The sequence below is a fragment of the Rhineura floridana genome, chromosome 6 (genome assembly GCF_030035675.1).
Source record: "Rhineura floridana isolate rRhiFlo1 chromosome 6, rRhiFlo1.hap2, whole genome shotgun sequence".
NCBI lineage: Eukaryota > Metazoa > Chordata > Lepidosauria > Squamata > Rhineuridae > Rhineura > Rhineura floridana.
The window spans coordinates 2719051-2743494 of record NC_084485.1 but is presented as its reverse complement, the minus strand read 5'-3'; the positions used below and the strand labels follow the sequence as shown (position 1 = coordinate 2743494).

General features: G+C 45.5%; 1 protein-coding gene across 1 annotated transcript in view; it reads right to left on the bottom strand.

Moving 5' to 3' along the window:
- VSTM2L (V-set and transmembrane domain containing 2 like) overlaps positions 1–23576 on the bottom strand; it is a 45415-nt gene extending 21839 nt beyond the window's left edge. The window contains exons 1-2 of the mRNA XM_061630184.1: positions 23418–23576; positions 3006–3056 (exon numbers count right to left, since the gene is read on the bottom strand). Coding sequence (XP_061486168.1) covers positions 3006–3056; positions 23418–23561 — 195 coding nt within the window. The 5' untranslated portion in view covers positions 23562–23576. The remainder of the gene's footprint in view (positions 1–3005; positions 3057–23417) is intronic.
- Positions 23577–24444: the final 868 nt, after the last annotated feature.

Below are 24444 nucleotides of genomic sequence, written 5' to 3'. Positions count from 1 at the left end.
ACCAACCAAGCAAGGGCTTCTTCACACAGAGCATAGTTAAAACTACAGAATTTGCTCCCACAAGATGACCACCAACTTAGATGGCTTTTAAAAAGGATTAGACACATTATTGGAGGAGAATAAGGCTACTAGCTATGAAGGCTGGCTATTACTGGCTACTAGCCACGATTGCTACACTCAGCCTCCACTGCTGGAAGCAGTGTGCCTCTGGATACCAATTGCTGGGAATCACAAGTGCTGGGAGATGGCTGATGTTGGCTCTGGTCCCGCTTGCGGGCTTCCCTTTGGGGCATCTGACTGGCCACTGTGAGAACAGGATGCTGGACTCAGTGGGCCACTGGCCTGATCCAGCAGCCAGGCTCTTCTGATGTTCTGCTCCTTGGTGGCATGCCTTTCCAAATGCCTGTCTGCCCAGCCTTCCTGCCACATCCTTCCTCTCTCTGCCTGGCAGCTCTAGGCCTTCTGCTAGATCTGCAACGTTGAGCTCTGGTCACATTCCACTGTGACGCCTCCCTCCAGTGCCCTCTGCTCCCAGCTGTCCAATGGCCACAAGGTGCCTGTAAGGAGCTGCCACATGCGGCCTCTGCCAGACCATCGCCCCATCACCCATGATTGCTACAGTGTTTCCTGACTCAGAATTAAGGATCTTGGAGGCCTTATAATGGTCACCCCAAATGCAAGGCAAGTTTTGCAGCAGTAGTGGATGACCTGTGGCCCTCCAGATGTTGCTGGACAACAGCTCCCTGCAGCTCGTCTGGCCATCAATCAGGAATTGAGCTGGAGAAGAACAACAACTGGAGGGCCACACTCCTGTTTTATGGCCCAGAACGTTTTTCTCTGGCTCAGATTAAAATGGGGTGTGTGTGATCAGACCCTTTTATGCTCCTGATTACATCATCTTGTTGTTGTTGTTATGTGCCTTCAAGTTGATTACGACTTATGGCGACCCCATGAATCAGAGACCTCCAAGAGCATCTGTCATGAACCACCCTGTTCAGATCTTGTCAGTTCAGGTCTGTGGCTTCCTTTATGGAGTCAATCCATCTCTTGTTTGGCCTTCCTCTTTTTCTACTCCCTTCTGTTTTTCCCAGCATTATTGTCTTTTCTAGTGAATCATCTCTTCTCATTACGTGTCCAAAATATGATAATCTCAGTTTCATCATTTTAGCTTCTAGTGATAGTTCTGGTTTAATTTGTTCTAACACACGGTTATTTGTCTTTTTTGCAGTCCATGTTATCCACAAAGCTCTCCTCCAACACCACATTTCAAATCATCTTATTACAGGGTCCAAAGGGTTTGGAATAAACAGCTATTTTCCAATATTTGTTTTGGGTGGGGGGAGTGGAGTTTGGTTTTCTGAGCTCTATTCCAAACCGCAGAGGTGGAGTTTTCCCCTCATTACTCTTTTCAGCCAGAGGCCCGTCCCCAGTCTTAGTATCTAGACCAGCCTTCCCCAACCCGGTGCCCTGTCTTGGGTTACAACTCCCACCGGCCCCTGCATCATGTGACCTTGCTGGCTGGTGCTGATGGGAGTTGTAGTCAGAAACATCTGGAGAGCACCAGTCTGAGGAAGGCTGATCTTGAGATGCGAGGAAATGAAGATGCACATCCATTCCATGATGTTGAACACACTGCAAAGAAGAATGCTTCGCAACCCCATGGATTTCAGTGGCGATGTTCCACAAGGGTGGGAATCTCTCCCATCAAATTCAATGAGACAAGCTAACAACTAGGACTCTGCACAACTTGACAGAGGTCCGAATCACCCCAAATTCACCGGATTTGGTTTGGGCCGCAACCAAATCCAGCACACAGCTCTGCTAACAACAAGAGGCCTGAATAGGGGGAAGAATTCCTCTTCCATTTGTGTGCAGAAGACTTCAAAGACTGTGAAAGACGTTCTGAAAGAGGGAGCCAGAGAGAATTCATTGCCCACGGGAGGCACAGCAACAGGCTGCCATGGCCCCTGGAGGGGCAACTCTTGGCACTGGCACCCCCTTTGGGCCTGCTGAGCCAACACAGCCTTCAGGGGGTGCTACAGGCTCCAGAGAAAGAGGGGCGGACAGGCCTGGGGGCCAGCGGGACTGGATGTGCCAACCTCTGAGATGACCACGCTGTGGCATGTGCCACATGGCATTTTATTCCTATAAGCTGGAGCACTTTGGGGAGGGATGGCACTCAGTGGCCGAGTGCACGCATTCCTTTGCATGTTGGTGGGGGACCCTGGCATTTCTGTCTCTGGCATTTCCAGTTAAAAAAATATCATAAAATCATAGAATGGAAGGGGCCTATAAGGCCAAACCCCTGCGCAATGCAGGAATCCAAATCAAAGCATTCCCGACAGATGGCTGTCCAGCTGCCTCTTGAATGCCTCCAGTGTCGGAGAGCCCACGACCTCTCTAGGTAACTGGTTCCATTGTCGTATGGCTCTAACAGTTAGGAAGTTTTTCCTGATGTCCAGTTGAAATCTGGCTTCCTCCAACTTGAGCCCATTATTCCACGTCCTGCACTCTGGGACGTTCTCGGTTAACAGCAGGGCTGGGAGGCTCTCTGGAGAGCCCCGGCCAGTCAGAAGCAGCAGCATCTAGCCGAAGAGGCCCTTCATATGGGCAGAACTCCTTACAGCAGCCTTTGCCAACATGGTGCCCTCCTGATGTTTGAGATGACAGCTCCCTTCAGCCTCAGCCAGCACAGCCACATGATGCTGGGGCCAATGGGAATTGTAATCTAAAACATCTGGAGCACACCAGGTTGGCAAAGGCTGCCCGAACAGAGGGGGCACAAAATGTCTCCTTCCTGCCACTTTCTTTCCTGGCAAACTGGATCAAAAGTGGGACGCAAGTGGGCAGGCGAGAAATGCTCTCTCAGAACCTCCCAAGTCCTCAACTCTGCAGCCCCCCAGCACTTTTGCTACAACCTCTGGCCCCCCGCATCGCAGGGGCAGGCTGCAGCTGTGCCCTTGATCGAAAAGTCTTCCCAAGAAGTCATTATCGGAAAAACTCACGCTTATTTTTGTCGCCTCCTTCCCGACTTCTTCCTGTGGAGATGCTTTTAGCTGTCGGGAATCGTGGAGGGGAGAAGGAGGGAGTAAAGAGAGAGAGAGAGAGAATCCATTAGTTCAGCTTGAGAGAAAAGGGGGGGCAGCAGGAGGAGAGCAAGCCCATCAAAATAATTCACACCTTGGCCTTTAATGCAGTCTTCAAAGGCAAAAACTGCACTGGGAGGGAAAGGGGAAATTTATGGGGAGGGAGGAGAGAGAGATTTAGGGAGGGTGAGCGCCTGAAGACATGGAAGTGGAAGGAGGAAAGGAAAGGCTGTTGCTCAATGGAGGCAGATTGAGGGACAAAGTAATGCATGTGTGTGCGCGCACATGCGCTTCTGGGGTATGTCAGATAATTTTTGCAGGAGGGCTCAGTTCACTGTGTTAATACATAGCATTCATAGTGCACTTTCCAACATGTTTCATATACTCCACCTTAGTCATCCTTACAACAGCCCAGTAAAGTAGGCCATTCTTATACTGCAGATGGGAGGGAAGGGTGTTGAGGCAGCAGAAGCTAAGGCTACTTAAAAAGTCAGCAGCTGGAGAATTTCCAGCTCACATGTCCCACTCTGCCCTCTCTGGGCGTGTTTTATTTCATGCATCATCCAGTTAGAGCAACCCTGTGAGATGGGCAGGGATGGGCAAATGTGTCGATTTTGGTTTCTCTCATTTTCACGTCTTTCCAGTCTTATGTTCAGTTGTCCACATTTCCAAATCAGTTTGTGAATTCTTTTTTAATAAAAATCCTCATAAAAATTCATCAACATTTTCGTGTGAATTTCTCCTAATATATACATTTTGGATGCAAGTTTGCTTAATACACACATTTTTGCAAAGGATACTTTCCTTAATACTTATATTTGTCCCAGTATCATGCATATTATGAAAGCCAGTGTGGTATAGTAGTTAGAGTGTTGGACTAGGACCCAGGAGGCCTGGGTTCAAATCCCCACTCTGCCATGAAGCTTGCTGGGTGACCTTGGGCCAGTCACGGTAGCTCAGCCTAACCTACCTCACAGGATTGTTGTGAGCATAAAATGGAGAGGGAGGAAAACCATGTGTGCCATCTTGAGCTCCTTGGAGGAAAGGTGGGATTGACATGTATTTATTTATTTATTTATTTTATTAAGCTTATATACCGCCCGACTAGCAACAGCTCTCTGGGCGGTGAACATTAAAAATACAATAAAAATAACACAAAACTGTACACAAAACTGTACAGTCTAAAATCAAAATATAATAATTTACAATTAACAGGAATTAAAATGCGTCAGAGAAGAGAAAGGTTTTAACCTGGCGCCGAAAAGATGATAGCGTCGGCGCCAGGCGCACCTCCTCGGAGAGACCATTCCATAGTTCGGGGGCCACCACTGAGAAGGCCCTAGATCTTGTCACCACTCTCCGGGCTTCCCTATGAGTCGGAACCCGGAGGAGGGCCTTCGTAGTAGACCGTAGTGTACGGGCCGGTTCATATCGGGAGAGGCGTTCCGACAGATATCGTGGTCCCGCGCCGTATAAGGCTTTATAGGTAAGTACCAACACTTTGAATCTGGCCCGGAAGCATATTGGAAGCCAGTGCAAACGGGCTAGCACAGGTGTTATATGCTCAGACCGCTTAGTTCTTGTTAGCAGTCTGGCTGCCGCATTTTGCACTAGCTGTAGCTTCCGAATCGTCTTCAAAGGTAGCCCTACGTAAAGCGCATTGCAGTAGTCCAGACGCGAGGTTACCATAGCATGTACCACTGATGTGAGGTCCTCCTTACTCAGATAGGGACGTAGCTGGGCTACCAACCGAAGTTGGTAGAACGCATTCCGGGCCACCGAGGCTACATGAGCCTCAAGTGTGAGGGAAGAGTCTAAGATGACTCCCAGACTACGCACCTGTTCCTTTAGGGGGAGTGTAACCCCATCCAGGATAGGGTATATATCCACCATCCGATCAGAGAAACCATCCACCAACAGCATCTCAGTCTTGTCAGGATTGAGTCTCAGTTTGTTAGTTCTCATCCAGTCCATTGTCGCAGCCAGGCAACGGTTCAGCACGTCGACTGCCTCACCTGAAGAAGATGTAAAGGAGAAGTAGAGCTGCGTGTCATCAGCATACTGATGACAACGCACTCCAAAACTCCTGATGACCGCCCCCAGCGGCTTCATATAAATGTTAAAAAGCATGGGAGACAGAACCGAACCCTGCGGGACCCCACATTGGAGTACCCACGGTGTCGAGCAATGTTCCCCAAGCACTATCTTCTGGAGACGGCCTGCCAAGTAGGAGCGGAACCACTGCCATGCAGTGCCTCCAACTCCCAACTCCGCAAGCCTCTCCAGAAGGATACCATGGTCGATGGTATCAAAAGCCGCTGAGAGATCAAGGAGAATCAACAGAGTTACACTCCCTCTGTCTCTCTCCCGACATAGATCATCAAACAGGGCGACCAAGGCCGTCTCAGTGCCGAAACCAGGCCTGAACCCCGATTGAAATGGATCTAGATAATCGGTTTCATCCAATAGCGCCTGGAGCTGGTCAGCAACCACACGTTCCAGGATCTTGCCCAGGAACGGAACATTGGCTACTGGTCTGTAGCTGCTGACATCCTCTGGGCCCAAGAAAGGTTTTTTCAGGAGTGGTCTCACTGCTGCCTCTTTCAGACAGCCAGGGACCACTCCCTCTCATAAAGAGGCATTAATCACTTCCTTGGCCCAGCCAACTGTTCCTTCCTTGCTAGTTTTAATTAGCCAAGAGGGGCAAGGATCCAGTACCGAAGTGGTTGCACGAACCTGTCCAAGCACCTTGTCCACGTCCTCGAACTGAACCAACTGAAACTCATCCAACAAAACATGACAAGACTGTGCTCCGGACACCTCAGTAGGATTAACTGCTATTAAATAGGAGTCTAAGTCCTGGCGAATGTAATAAATACATACATTCTGTATCCATCACTTTCACTTACATATGCATTTTATCAGAGCTTGGAAAAGTCACTTTTTTGAACTACAACTCCCATCAGCCCAATCTAGTGGCCATGCTGGCTGGGGCTGATGGGAGTTGTAGTTCAAAAAAGTAACTTTTCCAGGCTCTGCATTTTATGCACACTTTACCTTAGTCCAGGTGCTTTTGTGCAGATACTTGGCTAGAGAACTGCAGTGCAATTTTTGGAGAAGTGTGCATTTCAAAGGTTGGTTGTGCATTGTTTTACAAAGTGCAAGTGAGGTAGGTTTGCCTTTAAATGCAGACTAAATTAAATGCAGCCACTTCACCTTTGCTCTGTCCTGGGAATTCAGGAGAGCCTCAGCAGGACCAGTCTTCCAAAAGAGAAAATGTTCCCAGGAGCTTACCGTGTCTTTGAGATAATTTATTTACAAACTAACAAGAGTCAAGCAGAACAGAACTGTAGCTGTGAGCACCTATGCACAGTGGGAGTTTAGAGGCAGAGACAGTGATGGACCCAGAATCCAAGGAGCTCCGGCAGCCCAGTACCAAACTCACAGTCCCCACCCCAACACATGCCTTTAACTTGCTGTTGCCAAGAGAGCACATTCCCGCCAATCTGAGCATTTGTCTAGCACCTTCACTCAAAAAGTCCCCATTTGGCCTTAAAAGGTGGTCTAGTACAGGACTGGTCATGAAAGGCTAATTGGGTTGCAAGTGTACAAGATCCCTATTGACAGCAACAAGGGAAGGCCCTCCCCCTCACTTCAGCAGACATGGGGACTCCGGAACGTGTAAATATCTGATTTCCACAGGGTTCCTGTCTAATCCAAGTCACACTGTACCATCCAGAGCCCTAAACAGGAAAAGCGCTATCCACACTACTATATACATTTTAGAAAAGCGAGACACCTATGGCACAACTCTTCTTAATCAAGCCAAGAACTAAGCATAAATTCAAACCCGAATTGGGCAGAATTCTATCACATCCCTAGTGACAGATGCATAGTGTCTGGTGTGGCTCCAGTTATGCAGTCAGTTCCCTGGTTTCAGTTGTAGCATGTCACTTGTGCTATAAGGCCTACGCATTGTGGAGTTTATACCTGCATTGCCATATTCATGCTCATCTGTGGGGGCCTCAGAGGTTGGACAGTCCTGACCAGGGTGTACGGTGGGAAGGTGTGGTGGGCTCATGTTGGGTCAAGAACTGTGTGTGTGTGTGTTATCTGATATATTTATTTAAAAGCATTTCTAAACCGTTTAACATTTTCAGAGTCTCTGAGTGGGTTCATTATGCCCAATATAAAAACAATATCCATTGAAACAAGCATGCAAGCTAAAATAAATACAACAGAATTAAGACATCAAGACATATCAAAGCAAATAAAACAACATTCAAGGGATTCATACATATAAATCAGGGTCCAATCTTGTAGGTCAGGGAAAGACTGGGCAGAAGGATAAGTCTTTACATGACATCTGTAGCAGCTGGTGATTGATGTTTCGCATATGGCAGAGGGAAGGTCCTTTCCCCTTGATTTGTATTACCTGATTTAGGGTAATTCATACCTATGTTTTTCAGATGAAGAAATTTAAAGCAAGAACATCAGCAAGATATGCTACGGCAACTATTTAGAACTTCCTAAAATGAAGTGATACCTGGACATTTCTTGTCATATTCTGAAGGAATTATCTTTGTTCCCTTGTTTTAACATTTACTATAAAAATCAATACAGGTATCCATCAATCTAAAACTAAAATGTGAGCTTGGAAGGAAGTGGCTTTCTGAAAAACATATTTGCAAGCAAATAATTGATCTGCACTGTGAGGACACACACACACCTGCCACCCCGGGGGGCATCACAGACAGAGGCATTGGGACTGAAAATGAGGGGGGTGTAGGCCAAATGCCCTCTTTCACTCTTGTGAGCCTGTGTAAAAGAGATAGTAGGCCTGTTAATGGGAGTGTACAAACAATCAAAGCCCTGAGGAACCAGACTCAGGGCCAAGAAAAGCTGAATAAATTTCACACATAAAGATTTCCATAGCTTTGCTTATTTTGCATGCATTTAGTCTATTTCTAGAAACCAAGTGCGCTGCAGCCCACCTTTGATCATTGCTAGAGTGCATATGGACATATCTAATTTCAGCAGTGAGGTGAACTCTGCCATTGGTACAGACAGCCAATCTGCTTTTCCAAACAGAGCTCCAAGGGAAGCCATCCTTCCTCTTTGCAGCCAGAGCTGGTATGTGCAATCTTGATCGACTTGTCCCTGCAGTCAGCCTCCTCAAAGCCGTTTTTTGCATCTTTTGCAAAATGACAGGTTAATGTTAAATGTTCATGCTGTGCTTTGAAAAATTAAAATATGGAGAAAGTATGCCTGAAGTATGCTTATTAGTGTCTGAATTGCTGGTCAAATGTGTGCCTGCCAATTGCATGGCGAAGGAGCTTGGTTCACCCCAAAGGGTAACAAACCCCCCAAGATGCCTGTTTCCATATACATCTCTTTGCACCTCCAATCGTCTTCCCCCTCTCTCTGGTCCTGGTCTTACTGATTCTGAGATTTCACTGGGGACTAGCTATGCACACAGATCAAGTCATTTCTAGCTTGTCCATTCACCCACCCACCCATCTAAGCCAACCTTCCCCAACCCGGTGCCCCTCCTCTGGATGTTTCGGACTACACTTCCCATCAGTCCCAGCATCATGCAGCTGTGCTGGCTGGGGCTGGTGGGAGTTGTAGTCCAAAACATCAGGAGGGCAAGAGGTTGGAGAAGGCAAATCCAGTGCATCATCTCCCAAAGCCATGTTTCCTTGAAACTGTATTTGAAATGCAAGCTAACATTTCTGGATGCTGATTTCTGTTTCCATTACCACATCCCACCCTCGTATGCTAGCACCACCAAAGTCTGCCTCCAGACTTATGAAGGGTAATTCAATAATCATTCTCATTGTGCTCTTCTAGGTCTGGCTGTGGCTCGGAAAAGCTTTTACTATCTCCCATTTGGCTATAAAATCGGAGCTTGGAAGTAATTTGTTACAAGTAACAAATCACTTGTAATTCATTACTTTTTTGAGGAACGAGTGGGTAATTCCTTTACATTTTGATTGTAATAGAACTAGGAGTAATTTTATTACTTTTGTGGAGTAATTGTAACGTTTCCAGCATTAGTTTTGAGCATTACTTGGCGCGGGGAAGCAGTGGAAGTCTTCTACTCCTCTGATTCGTGGATGAAAATCATGTACCTCAAACTGGGCTTCTGTGCAGTGTCGCTCTTCCCTCATGCTCTGTGGGTGGGTAGGAGGCGACGAGGGGGGCGGTGAAGAGTGAGACAAGGTGGAATGGAGAAAACAATTGTTTAAAAAAATGGATGGTGGTGGTGAAGAATGGAGTGGAGGGAGAAAGGAGCCAGAGGCCAAGAACATGGATAAAGGAGGAGAAGGAGGCAGCAGCAGAATGGAGATAAAGAACTGTGGAGGTGAGAGATGGTGTGTGTGTGTGTGTGTGTGTGAATACTGTGTTTGCACTTGGCCCACAAAGTGGCCTCCACCACCCTCTTTGGCTACTGTGCTGCAATTGCAGTATTTTAACTTTTTTGCATCTCAGGAAAATGTTTGCTTGGATGAGTGTCCCTTAGTTGGTGTCAGGGCAGGGTCCGGGAGGTGGTTAAGTGAGAGAGATTATGCTGGCTGGATGAGTGGGGGGGGATTGCACTTGGTTGGACGTGCAAAGATCTGAGCAGTGGCCTCAGCCTCCCTCCCCGCCTCCCTGACCAGCAGAGACACCACCATTGCTATCTTATGAATAAAAAGAATTATTCTACTACCTCTGTATGTGTGTGTTTATTTTTAATGTTGTTTTCGGCTACTTAGATGCGCAGCAGCCAAGGCCAGCACCTTTTTTTAAAAAGTAACTGAAATGTAATTGTAGTGATTACTTTTGAGAAAAAGTAATCAGTTACTTTCTGAGCAATTGTAATTGTAACAGTAATTACTACTTCTGGGGCCATGTAATTGTAACTGCAATTTATTACTTTTTAAAATTAATCTTCCAAGCTCTTTATATAATGCATACATTGTTTCGTGCTTCAGTTATCAGAATATGTTCTGTTATCTTTAATTCTCACCTTTTTTAAATGCAGTTTTAAACTATGGAGCATGCATAACAAACCATCTCCTTCACAGTCTCCTTCACAGTCTCCTTCACGCATCTGGTGATGGAAGCAGACACCCAGAGAAACTCCTGGTATAGTCAAGAACTAATTGGCTGAAGGTTTAATTTCAATTCTCCCTTTTCCAGGGGATGGCAGTCCGGCAGGCGGGGGGGGGAGGAGGGCTGCGCTTCTCTAGCCAACAATTCTTGCTGTCCTCACCAGCCTACAACTCCCAGATTCTTTGTGGGAAGATGTGACAATGGCAGAAAAGCAACCTAACTTTTTCATGCAGTCGAGAAGATTCAGGCTTCACGACATCTTTTTGAATGTGTCCATGTCAGGTTCCCTGGTCTCGGTATTTGATGACGTGATGGCGAGGGAAAATATCACAAAAGCACCAGGAAGAATGATGTATGAAAAGCAATTAGATATCTATAGCTTAGCTAATTGATGAAGATAAAATCACCCCGCAGAGAAGGGCCAAGAGACGTCAGGAGAGAAATCATTAGGAAGCCAGGGAAGAGGAGAGAAAGAGGAGGCAACTGAGCAAGAGCAACACAGACCCTGCGGGTCTGGAACTGCCAGGACCTTGGAGGAGGGAAGGGAGTGATCAATCAGAGGAAGCTCAGCTCCTTGGCTGAGCTGAGGAACAAAAGGCACAGAAGCGCAAACTATGTGGAAGGGTCCCTGCTGAGGCAGAGCAGCAAGGAAGCCAGATTTCGGCTGAACATCAGGAAAAACTGCCTAATTGTTAGAGCGGTACGGCAGTGGAACCCATGACCTAGGGAGGTGGTGGGCTCTCTGACACTGGAGGCCTTCAAGAGGCAGCTGGACAGCCACCTGTTAGGGATGCTTTAAGTTGGATTCTTCAATTGAGCAGGGGGTTGGACTAGATGGTCTTTTAGGACCCTTCCAACTCTATGATTCTATGACCCTTGGAAATAAAACAAATTGAGCAACTTTTGGGTTTACATGTGATGGCTTCTACTTGAGGCTTCTTCAAACCACTTCATACATAGCTATTGTCCACTAGAACCCTTCCCAGGCATTTAGAAGTGGAGGGTTCGAACATGTCATGACCTCTGAACCCAGTAGCAATGCAGTCACAGAGGTGGAGGCTGCAGAAGCACCAGCTAAGAAGCCAGATCAAGTTCATGGCCCTGAGCCATCTTCTGAAATCTGCAGATCAGGAGGCCACTGTGGCTGAGGCTGTCAGAAAAGAGCCTCCAGAAGAACCCCTTGGACCACCAGGACCTGTAGGCCCAAAGCCTGGACCCTTGTGGGCACATTCCCCTGATCCCCACACCCCACTTCACCAGTACAGCAGCAGAGGGATCACACCAGGAGGGAGGCGACAGGATGGAGGAGTGCCTGTCTTCAGGCCAGACGGTTGGCCTTTTCGGGCTCTGAAATTCTCCACAAGGAAGTGGAGCCTGGAGGAGGGAGTCTGGAAACAGAGGTCATACCCACCATTCCGCACAACATAGGAAGTGGACTTTTAGTGTAGCGGAATTCCCTCCCCTTAAATATTAGACAGGCGCTGTCTCTGTTATCTTTTCGGCAGCTACAGAAGACCTTCCTCTTTCAATAAGCCTTTTAAGTAGAGACCTCATCCCAGTTTGTGTCTGTTTGGGAATTGTTTTTTAAGATGTTTTCAAAATACGTTTTTAAGATGTTTTATTTTTAAAATGTTTTAAGGATGTTTTGTTTTGGGGATGTTTTAAGATATTGTTAGTGTTTTGTCCTTTGTTTTCTGCCCTGGGCTCCCTCTGCGAAGAAGGGCAGGAGAGGCGTTTAATAAATAATAATCATCATCCATACCACACATTTAACAAACTTTTATGCCACTTAAACAATCATGGTTTCTCCCAAAGAATCCTGGGAACTATAGTGTGTTAAGGGCGCTGGGAACAGTAGCTGTGAGAAATTTCCTAACAACCTTGCAAGTCCTTAACAAGCTACAGTTCCCAAGATTCTTCGAGGGAAACCATTTATTGATTTATTTATATGCCGCCCCATAGGCGAAGCTCTCTGGGTGGTTTATTGTAACTAAACCATGGCTATATGAGTGGTTTAAATGTATGAGGGCCTATCCATACCTCCTTTTAATCTGTGATCTAACCACCCTGTGTCTCCATTAATTCGCTGATATCCCTATGACCTTCCCTGCCATTTTGGACTTTCTCTAGAGAAATTCGCACTTTCCGTACCTGACTATAATTATTTCTGTCCCACTTGTCAACCTCTCTAATCTCTGTAGTGAGGATGTCTTCCCCTGCTTTTTTGTATTATGGATGATTGGATTAGATCCCACCCTCTGTCCACACCTCCTCCTCTTTGCTTATAGTTCATGTCTGCTTCCGGTAACAAACCAAGGTACTTCCTCCTCTGGCTTCTGCAGCTGTATTGCATTGCTGCTGCTGCTGCTTCTTTTTAAACACCTTCTATTTTGTGATCAAATATACATTTGAATGTATAATGAATTATATTTGCACTTAAAAGTTATTTTGCAATATGACGCAAACAATGCATTGAAAACATGGAATGCACCTCTGTATTAGTAAATTTTAAGTAGTATGTATTTTGTTATATGTAACAGGCCAGACAAGGATATTTTATTTTTAAAAGTTTCATTATTATTACATTACTACAGTTTTTATCATTATTACAGTTTGTTAATAATAATAAATAATAATTCACACCTTCTGCAGTTGAAGCAATTTCAATTTAAACACAAACCTGCACATGTGTGTTAATTAAGGAAATAGAAATATGTTTTTATGCTCTTCCAGAAAAGCGCGTGAAAAACAAACTACCATTATGAACTAATCATCATAAAGGGGTGGACTTAGGGGGCGTGACAAAATGCAAAAGTGAATTAGACCAAAAAAGAGAGAAAGCCTACATGTATAATGCTTGAAAATGGGGTTTTAACAAATGAATCTGAGCATAAACAGGACATGGTGTGGTTCTTGAGGCCACCAACCGAATATGGAAAATGTGGATTTTGAGGTTGGGTATGGATGGGCCATTAAAAGGCTTCCCTCTGTTCCCAACCTTTGCTGGAGCAAGTTGCTTGCTTGGAGCTATCCATGGTCCTGCAAGTTCTGCTTGCCTCTTGCCTTGTCTCCTCTGTGGGATCTGGTATCAGACTTGAACATGACAGAATGCCAAGGAAGGAAGTGGGGAGGAATCTTGATGGCAGAATCCAGCCCCTCTACCTGTCAGCATTCACTATTTTGCTTAATGAGACCCAACACTAGGGATGAGTGAGAAATCTAATTTTGTTTCAAGCCAAATCTATCAAATGCACTATTTCCAAGACAACATGAGAACAGAAACAGCCATCCTTTGAAATCAGCACATGTTCTAATTTTGCAATGCAGTCTGCCAACCAAACTATGTTTACAAAAATGCGTATGTTAGTGGAAAGTATGCATAAAAATGAATATGAGTGAATATAACATGCAGAAATGCATTATAGGATGAGAAATCACTTGCGAAATGTGTGCATCAGTCAAAACTGCCTACAAATATGTATTTATTAGGAGAAATTCACAGTAAAGTTCTGGAGAATTTTCATGAGGATTTTTTTTTTTTAAATGGCAAATTGCTGCACAAATGTGGAGAATTGAATTTAAGATTGGGAAAATGAGGAAGAGAGAAGCAAAACTGATCTTTCTCTCCCTACCCCACAGACACATGTGTTAAGTAGTCAAGCGCTGAACTCCTGGGAAGAGCTGTTATTCAGCCACTGTTGTGGCTGGGCACACTGATCAGGTGACTTTTCTCTGTGCCCTGTCTAACCTCTTCATAGCAAGGAAGTGAGATTGACAAAACACCAAGCAATAGGACTAGCGAGCGAGTGAGAACTGCAAATGGAAAAATTTTTATGTGGTCAGATGAGGAACCCTTGAGATTCTATTTCCAGAGACAGATAATAATTCAGAGGGTCAGCGGAGGTATCAACCAAGCATTGATGTGTCCCATTGTACACATCCTCCTCTCACTATTGACGAGATTCTTGGGTTTCTGGTATCTGCTGCACAGTCTTTTTGCTGGATTAAAGCTAGAAGCACATTCACTCTTACATATTGTGAGACTGGGAGAAGTTTGGACAGGAGTGGATTAATGGATCCAGGAGGACTGCTGTTCATTTTTACTAGTCCTGGCAAGTCACTATTTGGTTAGGGAAACCAAAGCGGCTGTGTTTCCATGGGAACTACTATTAGACATCTGCCTTCAGTCATTTGAATGGGGCAAAAGTAGACGTTCCCTTCCCAAATGCTTTGATTTGGATTCCTGCACTGAACAGGGGGTTGGACTTGATGGCCTTATAGGCCCCTTCCAACTCTACTATTCTATGATTCTATGATTCCTTAGCCCTAGTGTAACCCAGGTGTATGTGTGTGAGAAGAGATTGTGCTTTGAGGGAAATGGTCTGAGTTTGGAATCTATAACCTAACAGCGTTTGGAGGTTTCCTCTCTCCCACTGTGATGGGGAAGCTGTGATGTTTGAGTGTCTGTTGGAATGCTTAAGCTGTTTGCCTCCATCTTTGTTCAACTAGTATATTCGTAAATAAACTCAAATATTACAAAATGCCATTAAGCCTCCAGGGACATCCTTGTAAAAGAAGTGAAATCTAGATAAGCCCTGAAGCCCTGGAACTTCTCACTGCTTGTAGAAGCAGAGTGAGTGTAACCCTGTATGTTTTCTTGGTCAGCTACCAGAAGAGCTGTGAGGCATTCTCCTTCCTTGACACCACCCGGTGAGTATGGCTTCCTGCTTCCCTGCTCTTCCCTTTGGTCCTGTCAACCACAAGGACTCTGCTTCTTGGTCACTGATGATGTTTGTAAATTTAGCAACTAGCCTGATCTGGTTTAGCAACTAGTTTGATCTGAGTTGCAGAACTAGCATTTTTGCCTGATTTTGACACATTGATATCATGCTGCATTACTGCTGGTCCTCTTGGCATTTAGTAATCATTTGAAATGTTGCTTTGATATTTTTGTGGTGCTTCATATGGTCTTAACTTGTATTTTATTGTATGCTTGATGTATGGCTTGTCAACCGCTTTGGGAAGATATTTTTCTGGAAAAGTGGTATGCAAATTTATTAGATAAATAATTAGATTCTCCTGCACCCCTCAGCCATAGCCCAGGAAGTGTCAGGAGGTGCCCTGGTGCACCCTTAGTCTTCCTCAGGTTGATGTCACTGCCCATGCATTAGCAGAGGGCTGGGGGCTCAATGCTGCATGGGCCCCCCTCCTCCAAGTGGCATGGCTCGATGGGCACATCCAACACGAATGCGGCTTAATTTTTCAATTTCTGCATTCCGATACTCCAGCATAACCTGTGTGACCAGAAGTGATAGCAAGACAAAGTAAAACTGGTGTGCAGCAGAAGGAGTCAGAAGGTAGTTTGGGCTCTGCTGGTAGATCTCTGAGTAATTTGCAGTAGATCAGCAAGGATCCTGCCTCCCCATTCCTTAACCACAGCAACAACAAAAGGCTTTCTCTCCCCACTTCTAAATTAGGTTGCGGAATTGAAGAATGTGTCTTTGTGTGCGGCAGGACTGTGAGCCCAGTTCTGGTACTGAAAACAATTTCATGCCTTGAGCATGTGGTTACAGGCAACCCCTAATTCTAAAGAATGCTGCCCCCCCCATTTTGCAAAAGTGTCTCTGGTTGGTGGAATTCAGGGTGCTAGTAAAAACCGAAGTAAATCCCACCAACCTGACGTTTGCCAGTCCCTATTGCACCACTGCCATTTCTTAGGGTAAAACCAAAGCACACCTAAGGCCTGTTTCCAGCCTAGGAATATATGCGGCAAGTGCATTAACTGGTGGCTTCATTGAAAGAGCCTGCAGCTGAGGACCCATTTGGTCCAGCACCTTTTTTCCTCACCTTGGCCTCTGGGAAGCCTGCAAGCAGGGCCTGAGCACAACAGCACTCTCCCCATTTGGGATTCCCAGCAACTAGCAGAGGTATACTGCCTCCGACAGGGGAGGGAGGACACAGTAATGGTTTCTAGTAGTAGCTGATGACAGCCTTAACCTCCATGGGATTCCTCCTCCTCCAATTTCTGCAGTTAGCCCCCAAAGTTCCAAAGAGCCAGTGGGGAAAGGGTGCTCCTCTGCTCCCCAATGTCTGGGAGCAGGGTCCCAGCAGGGTCCCTGTGACTCCAGCATCCTGTGAGCCTATCAGCATGAAAAGGCAGTGTCCTAGCCGGTGAGAAGAGTCTTCTAACATGCTTCCTTGCCCTTTCCTGCTGATTGGAGTCAATCAGAGAGACACGAGGTGAGTTAGCCACTGAGAAGACTCTTTTTAGCAGCTAACACCCTCCCCTTTCATGTTTATTGGCCCCTAGGGATGTTTGTTGCTGTGTGAGACAGCATTAACAAGGATCTCATTCTCAACCCAGCACCAAAAAAGGAGGGAGGGGGTGTGTATCATGGAGAGACCCTGGACTTCTGAATTTGCCACTACGCTGCTGGCCATGAGCCTCTTCAGTCCGTGGTCAAGAGCGAAGTGTCCTTTTCCCCTTGCCCTTGCCACTCAAGGAGATAGTGTTGCCCCCGAGACTCCATCCCCCCCCCCCCAGCTCAGCCTGGCTGATGGGAGCGCCAGCCACAATCGTGTCACCAAAGCACAAAATAATAAAGCCTCATTAAGATGATGAAAGGCGCCTTGCCATTATTTGGCCCTTATCTCTGTGTGAGCAGAGAGAGAAAAATAAAGAGGCAGCTGTTTGCGGAACCTGATACTGGGTAGAGGGAGATGGAGTGGCGGATAGCAGAGGACAAGAGCAGCAAGCGGCCTAGAACATGGCAGCGTGAAGGCAGATGCGGCGGCGGATGTTATTGGGTCCCAGAAGGCAGGCAGGCAGGCAGCGAGGCAAGGAAATGGTAGCAACCCACCCGGGGAAGGGGGAGGGAGGGAGGCCACTTGTCTAATGCCCTTAGGGCCAACTAATGCAAGGGTCTGCCCTTGACACGGGATCTCCTTCGGCCTTAGAAGAACTGACTTTTTACATGTATGGAGGTCAGGTCTGCAGCAGGGGAGTCTGTCTGTGTGTGTGTGTGTGTGTGTGTGTGTCTGTGTGCACATGCGTACATGTGTGCATGTGTGTGTGTGTGTGAGAGAGAGAGAGAGAGAGAAAGAGAGAGGAAAAAAGAGTCATCTTTGTGTTCAGAGATCATAGAATCAGAATAGTAGAGTTGGAAGGGGCCTATAAGGCCATCCAGTCCAACCCCCTGCTCAATGCAGGAATCCAGATGGCACTGCTGGGGATTATTCAGAGAGACATTTATTATTAAATTTATTTATTAAATTTTTATCCTGCCCTTCCTCTCAGTAGGAGCCCAGGGCGGCAAACAAAACCACTAAAAGCACTTGAAAACATCACAAAAACAGACGTTAAAATAGAGACGTCTAACAGCAACAGTAAAAACAGCAATACTTTGTTTCCATTTATATGGGGTGCTTTCAAACAGCACTTCGTTCTATTTCCCCGATGTTTCCTTACCTGTTAAATTTTGCATTTTATGTGATCTTTCACACAATGTAAAAGCTACTTCTACAAATCTAGCAGAATCAAGTGGAAGTTTAGTGCTCATTTCCATGCTAATTGCGTCAAAAAAAAAGTGAATCCCCATTAACCTGGAGAATTGCAGGAGTTTGGTATTTTATTTTCCCCAGGTTTTTCTTGGGATCACACCACTGCTGGAGTGTATTCTGGCATACAGAAGTGTGCCACATGCACATATGGGGGGAGAGATGTCTGAGCACTTTTGCTGTTATGTCACACCACTTGCCCAACGTAGCACAACATGGCAGTCCTGATGAAAAAACAGGTCCTGCAGTGTGAAAGGAACATTAGAAATTGGAACAGATGTGCTAGCATTATAATCAGAAAAAATAACACAATAAACTCCACGTCTGAATGCAGCCCTTGTTCCATCAATGTGCGGGGTGCTTTACAAAGTATAAGAGGATAAGTCTCTGCCCCAAGGAGATTGCAGTCTAAGCTTCAGAAGGGGGGAGGCAGCAGAGGAAGGGGATGTAGATGGGGAAGGGAATCGGGGAGAGCAGGGAGTCATTTCAGTTCAGTGATGCAGACTTTGGGTTGGTTGTGAGAGGAGGTGGAGACGGTTGGGCCAAAGGAAGTGGTATGGGTGAAGGAGAGGAGAGGGGCTCCAGGCACCCAGGTGGAGGTCAGCAAGGAAGGAAAGGGAAAGAGTGGCATTGTTTGAGGGAGCAGGAGCCCATGATGGATGCATGTGGGCCCTCTCCCCCAGGCCCCTGACTGGGAACAAGATGCTGAACAGGACTAGCCCCCTTTGGGCTGACCCCAGCAGCTTTACTGGGAGGGGACCAGGGACCCAAATCCTGGGTCTTTTCTGCTGCACCCCAGATCTCTTGCCCTTTCCTACCACTTTTTTTTAATTAAAAAACCCTCTCTTTACAGGGCAGCTGGGCATGCTGAATGGCACAATGCCGCAAGAACGCACCCACCTTAGTTTGTGCAGAGACCTACATTTGCATTGATACATATAAATTAACACCTCCTTTAAGAGCCTAGCAGGAAGGATGTCTCTCTCTAGATGCAGGGGAGGAGAACGGTTTCATCCCGCAGCCTCCACAAACTCACCAAGAGGGAAGAGGTAGCTGCAGCCGTGGTGAAAGGGGCCTCTGCATGTCCGACTCCACTGTGTGTGCGTGTCCCCTAAATCAACAAGTACAGGCGCTCTGCAAGCACAGACTGCATTGTTCAACAATTGCTTAAATTATAATTTAAATTCATTCATTGATTCAGAATGATTTCTTTTCTCTTGTGTTTCTCTGGACTTCTGTGGGTGACCTCTGGTCCTGTTTGGCTCATAATGTTTTCTCCTGAAATGGTCCTATTCCAGAGAGTGCTTTGTGTGAAGGGGGGGGGTTGCCATGGGACGGAACAAAAGAGGAAGCCAGCATCTTATCTCCAACCTCAAGCCCAAAGCTATGCCACTGAGGACTAGCATCAAAGACAGCACTGAAGATACGCTCTCACGACCCCTTGCAGCGAGACTCATCAGGCAGACAAAGCATGATCAACCCCATGTTGCAGATGCACACTGTGAAAAGCAGCAGTGATACTGACTCAGAGTGAAGAGAGGCTTGCCTGAGGTCATCAAGACAGTTTGGGGCAGATGCAAGATCTGAACTGGGCACTTCTCACCTCAGGCACAAATTTTGTAAAGACCAAACGGGGCACCTTCTGGTTCAGTTTTCATTTCCTTTATCCCATTCCTCACTCCTTCAGGGGCACAGGAGGGCTACCTTTCTCTCGCAGCAGCAGATGCTCACAGTAGAAGCCTCCACTGGAAGACATCATTTTATTTTCTCAAAATGCCCCAGATGTTGCAACATCTGGGGGCATTTGGGGGGGAATGGCTGCTATTTTTTTGTGGCAGCCACTCTTTCCCTCATCCTCTCAGAGTGCCCTGGAATGGCACTATGTTAAGCCAGTTAGCTTGACTGTCATTATTGTTATTATTATTATTAGAATGAGAAGAAAACAATGATGACAACAAATGTGGTAAGGAAATGAATTCAAATGAAGGAAAAGCAAAACTAATGAGAGCTTTAATAATGAAAATTAATGACTGTACAAAATAATAATAATGATGAATTTTGCACACTGGCATTAGCCACAACTCCGTGCCAGCTCTCCATAGCAGCAAGTTGCCACCGGCTGTGGCATCACAGCTCTTTCCTGGCAAGGAATCTTGTCCCACGTGGAATCAGGCCTGTTGCCGGGGTGGGGAGCAAATGGGGGCAACCCCCCCTCTAGGATTTTTTAGTAGGCAATTCTCCCTCCACTAAAAAGCTGGGGGAAAGTACCAAGGCAGTGCAAGTGTGGCTGTACTACCCCACAGCCCTGTAGCCAGGGAGGGGAAATGGGGGCACTGCTGACCACTAGAGCTGTCCTTCACCACCCTCAGGGCTTTTTTGAGAAATCGTCTTCCTTTTAATTTGTGACATGACAGACAATTACAAGCCCCATTTAAAGAATGGCAGCTTGTTTTAAGAACAGGAGCAGTTTAAGAACAGGACCATCTGAAAAATTCAGTGAATAAGGCAGGGTGAGTGCACAAGAAAAGCTTCATCTGGAAGAGCCTCCAAAGGTCTGCTCACTCAAGATTTTCCCTGATGGAGGGTGATTTTTATTTATTTATTTATTTATATCCCACCCTTCCACCTAGAAGTAGCCCAGTGCATCACAATCACCCTATAATTATTTAAATGATCCTGAAAAAAAACACCCGCCTGTGTAGTAACTCTTGAAGAGTTAAATATTAGAATCTTGTATTATGAGGCTAAAGTTAGACTCCACTCCTTGGATTTTTGTTTGTTCTGCGTTTCAGTTTCAGGTGTGCTGTCTACCCAGCCAACAATAAAGAAGCATGTTTGTTTGCCTGCAGTAAAAGTAAAAGCTGCTCTTAAAACACTTGGAAGAAACAAATCACCAGGAACAGAAGGCATACCAACTGAGTTGCTACAAGCTACTGAGACTGAATCAGTCCAAATGTTGACAAAAATCTGTCAAGAAATATGGAAAACTAAACAATGGCCCACAGACTGGAAGCGTTCCATATACATCCCAATTCCAAAGAAAGAGGATCCCAGGGAATGCAGTAATTATCGAACTATTGCCTTAATATCCCATGCAAGTAAAGTAATGCTCAAGATTCTACAACAAAGGCTCTTGCCATATATGGAGCGAGAAATGCCAGATGTCCAAGCTGGATTTAGAAAGGGAAGAGGCACCAGAGATCATATCGCAAACATACGTTGGATAATGGAACGGAGCAAGGAATTTCAGAAGAAAATCACCCTGTGCTTTATAGATTACAGCAAAGCCTTTGACTGTGTAGATCATGAAAAACTATGGAATGCTTTAAAAGAAATGCGGGTGCCACAGCATCTGATTGTCCCGATGCGCAACCTATACTCTGCACAAGAGGCTACTGTAAGGACAGAATATGGAGAAACCGATTGGTTCCCCATCGGAAAGGGTGTGAGACAGGGGTGTATTTTATCACCCTATTTGTTTAACCTATATGCAGAACATATCATACGGAAAGCAGGATTGGACCAAGATGAAGGAGATGTGAAAATTGGAGGGAGAAATATTAATAATTTACGATATGCAGACGATACCATACTACTAGCAGAAACCAGTAATGATTTGAAACGAATGCTGATGAAAGTTAAAGAGGAAAGCACAAAAGCAGGACTACAGCTGAACGTCAAAAAGACTAACGTAATGACAACAGAAGATTTATGCAACTTTACAGTTGACAATGAGGACATTGAACTTGTCAAGGATTATCAATATCTTGGCACAATCATTAACCAAAATGGAGACAATAGTCAAGAAATCAGAAGAAGGCTAGGACTGGGGAGGGCAGCTGTGAGAGAACTAGAAAAGGTCCTCAAATGTAAAGATGTATCACTGAACACTAAAGTCACGATCATTCAGACCATGGTATTCACGATCTCTATGTATGAATGTGAAAGTTGGACAGTGAAAAAAGTGGATAAGAGAAAAATCAACTCATTTAAAATGTGGTGTTGGAGGAGAGCTTTGCGGATACCATGGACTGCAAAAAAGACAAATAATTGGGTGCTAGAACAAGAAAGGAGCAAAGAGGGAAAAACTTCACCTCTGCGGTTTGGAATACGGCTCAGAAAACCAAACTCCACTCCCCCCACCCAAAACAAATATTGGAAAATAGCTGTTTATTCCAACCCCTTTGGACCCTGTAATAAGATGATTTGAGATGTGGTGTTGGAGGAGAGCTTTGTGCATACCATGGGCTGCGAAAAAGACAAATAATTGGGTGTTAGAACAAATTAAACCAGAACTATCACTAGAAGCTAAAATGATGAAAATGAGGTTATCCTACTTTGGACACATCATGAGAATACATGATTCATTAGAAAAGATAATAATGCTTGGAAAAACAGAAGGGAGTAGAAAAAGAGGAAGGCCAAACAAGAGATGGATTGATTCCATAAAGGACGCCACAGACTGAACTTACAAGATCTGAACAGGGTGGTTCATGACAGATGCTCTTGGAGGTCACTGATTCATGGGGTTGCCATAAGTCATAATCAACTTGAAGGCACATAACAACAACAAGTAAAAGTAAGAGTTTATTCTGCAGTCATTATAATGAGTAGAGCAGGACAGGGTGCTTATTGCTAAAGGATGAAATACAGAGATATCTTAAAGTGATGTGAAAAAATGGCTACCCTTTACTCGTTTAGTGCACTCATTCTACTCACAAACATAGTGGCTATTTTTCTTCTTTTTCTTGATTGGCAAATGATAGAAACAGCTCTAGAAGAATATAAATATTGCTGCGTTCACTACAGTTAGCTAGCTGGCTGGCTTGACACCTAAGCTGTAAATCAGGCATAATTTCTGATTTTCCTAATATGTGCAGCTCAGCATGAGACCTTCTCAGGGTTTCTGGACAGAAAAATCAACCCAGCAACAGTAAAAAAAATGTCCAATTGCTTTCCACAATTAATTTTCAATTGCTTAGTCTATCCTTTATATAGGAGCCAATTAAAATATTTCCCCTTGATTGTCCAACAGGAACAAGGGCAGGAACAAGACTAGAAGGAGAGACTCTCACAGAGGAACAAACACACCCTATAGTATTTATTTTCTCTCTGCCTTCCCCTAAACGTGTAGTATAGACAAGTTTGTTTTTCAGGTTGAATCTAAAACTGAGATACCTAATGCAGCATCAAAGCCAGGTTCAGGAGCTCACTGTATTTACCAATGTAGTTCAATTCATGAAGAATCAGAACACAGGGATAGGCCACAGGTCAAAGAGAACTGTAGCCCTCTTAGGCAAAGGAAGGCAAAGTGAAGCTTTTGAGTCAGGTATTCCTGGAGATCCCTCCAAAAAGTGAGACAATTCAGCAGATAAAACTTCATTCATGTAAGCTAACACACTCTCTGGATGGAGAAGAAGTGAGGGGGCAAGCCACTGCCTCTCCCTTCCCCTGGCCTGGCCCTCACATCCTCTCCACCAGTAGGATTGGCTGGCATTATGCACCGCTCGTCCCCCAAATGCCCCACCTAGAAAGGAAGGCTGGCTACAGGGCTGAGTGGAATCCTGAAGGGAATTCTGCAAAGAATGTCTGTACTGGGGCTGTGGATGCACTGAGCCCTTGCAAAAAATGGACAGGGGGCGGGGAAGAGGAGGGGACGAGGGTTGGTTGTACCTGGTTGGAGGCCCAGTTCTGCTTCTCTGTCCAGTCTTTGTGAGTGCGCACGTACCACCACTGGATCTCGAGGGAGTACGAAGGGGAGCCGCTGCCACGGAAGGAGCAAGCCATCTCCACATCCTCGCCAGCCCGGGCGGTCATATCATGAGGGGTCTCTGTGAAAAATGCTGCAGGGAAGACAAAAAGGCACAAAGCAGCCCTCAGGAGGCGTCTCCAGCTATGCATCTAACTGTGGCTTCATGCACAGACATGGACAGGTGATAATCTAATGCCTTGATTCACGCTGACCTCTGCACATCTCAAACTGTGTTCAAACATGCAAGAGCAGGCCAGGCCACACTTTTTCAGTCATTTGGGAATCCTGACCCTTGAAAGCCACTATGGCTGATTGCCATTTCTCATTCAGACAAGAAACAAATGATGAACAGAGCCCTGAATTTATCACCATATATTTCATCATGTTTGGGGTTAAATTTCGGGGGGGGGAATCTTTTCTCTCTCTTTATTTTTACATTTCTTGAACAGTTAAAAATCAGAGCTGTCAACCCATTATAGGTCCTTTAGCTAATTAGCTATCTTCTTTCAAATGATTAATCAATTAGCCAATTAAAATAAATACTACAGTAACTCAATGCAGGTGTTATCTTGAGAATATGCAATTAAGATGGCAATTGCTCTTGACTAAATAACACAGACAAGCCATTTATTGTTGGGGAAATCATTTTAAGCGTGTTGCTGTGATTGAGAGATGTACAGAGATTGGTTACAATAATCCCTGCAGCAGCACAGAGCTTCCATTTGCATGCCTGACTTTGGCAGACTGGCATGTTTTCCTTTTGCTCTGGACAGCCCAGGCACCTTGATTACAGATCCATTCTAGACTAAAAAGCAGAATAAAACATACACACATGCACAAGGTGAGGTAACATGTGAAATAACTTTATTCATAAAAATTATCTGCAGTGATAATTGTTTCATTACTCTACGACAACAACCCTGCCCCCCCCCCCACACATACACAGAG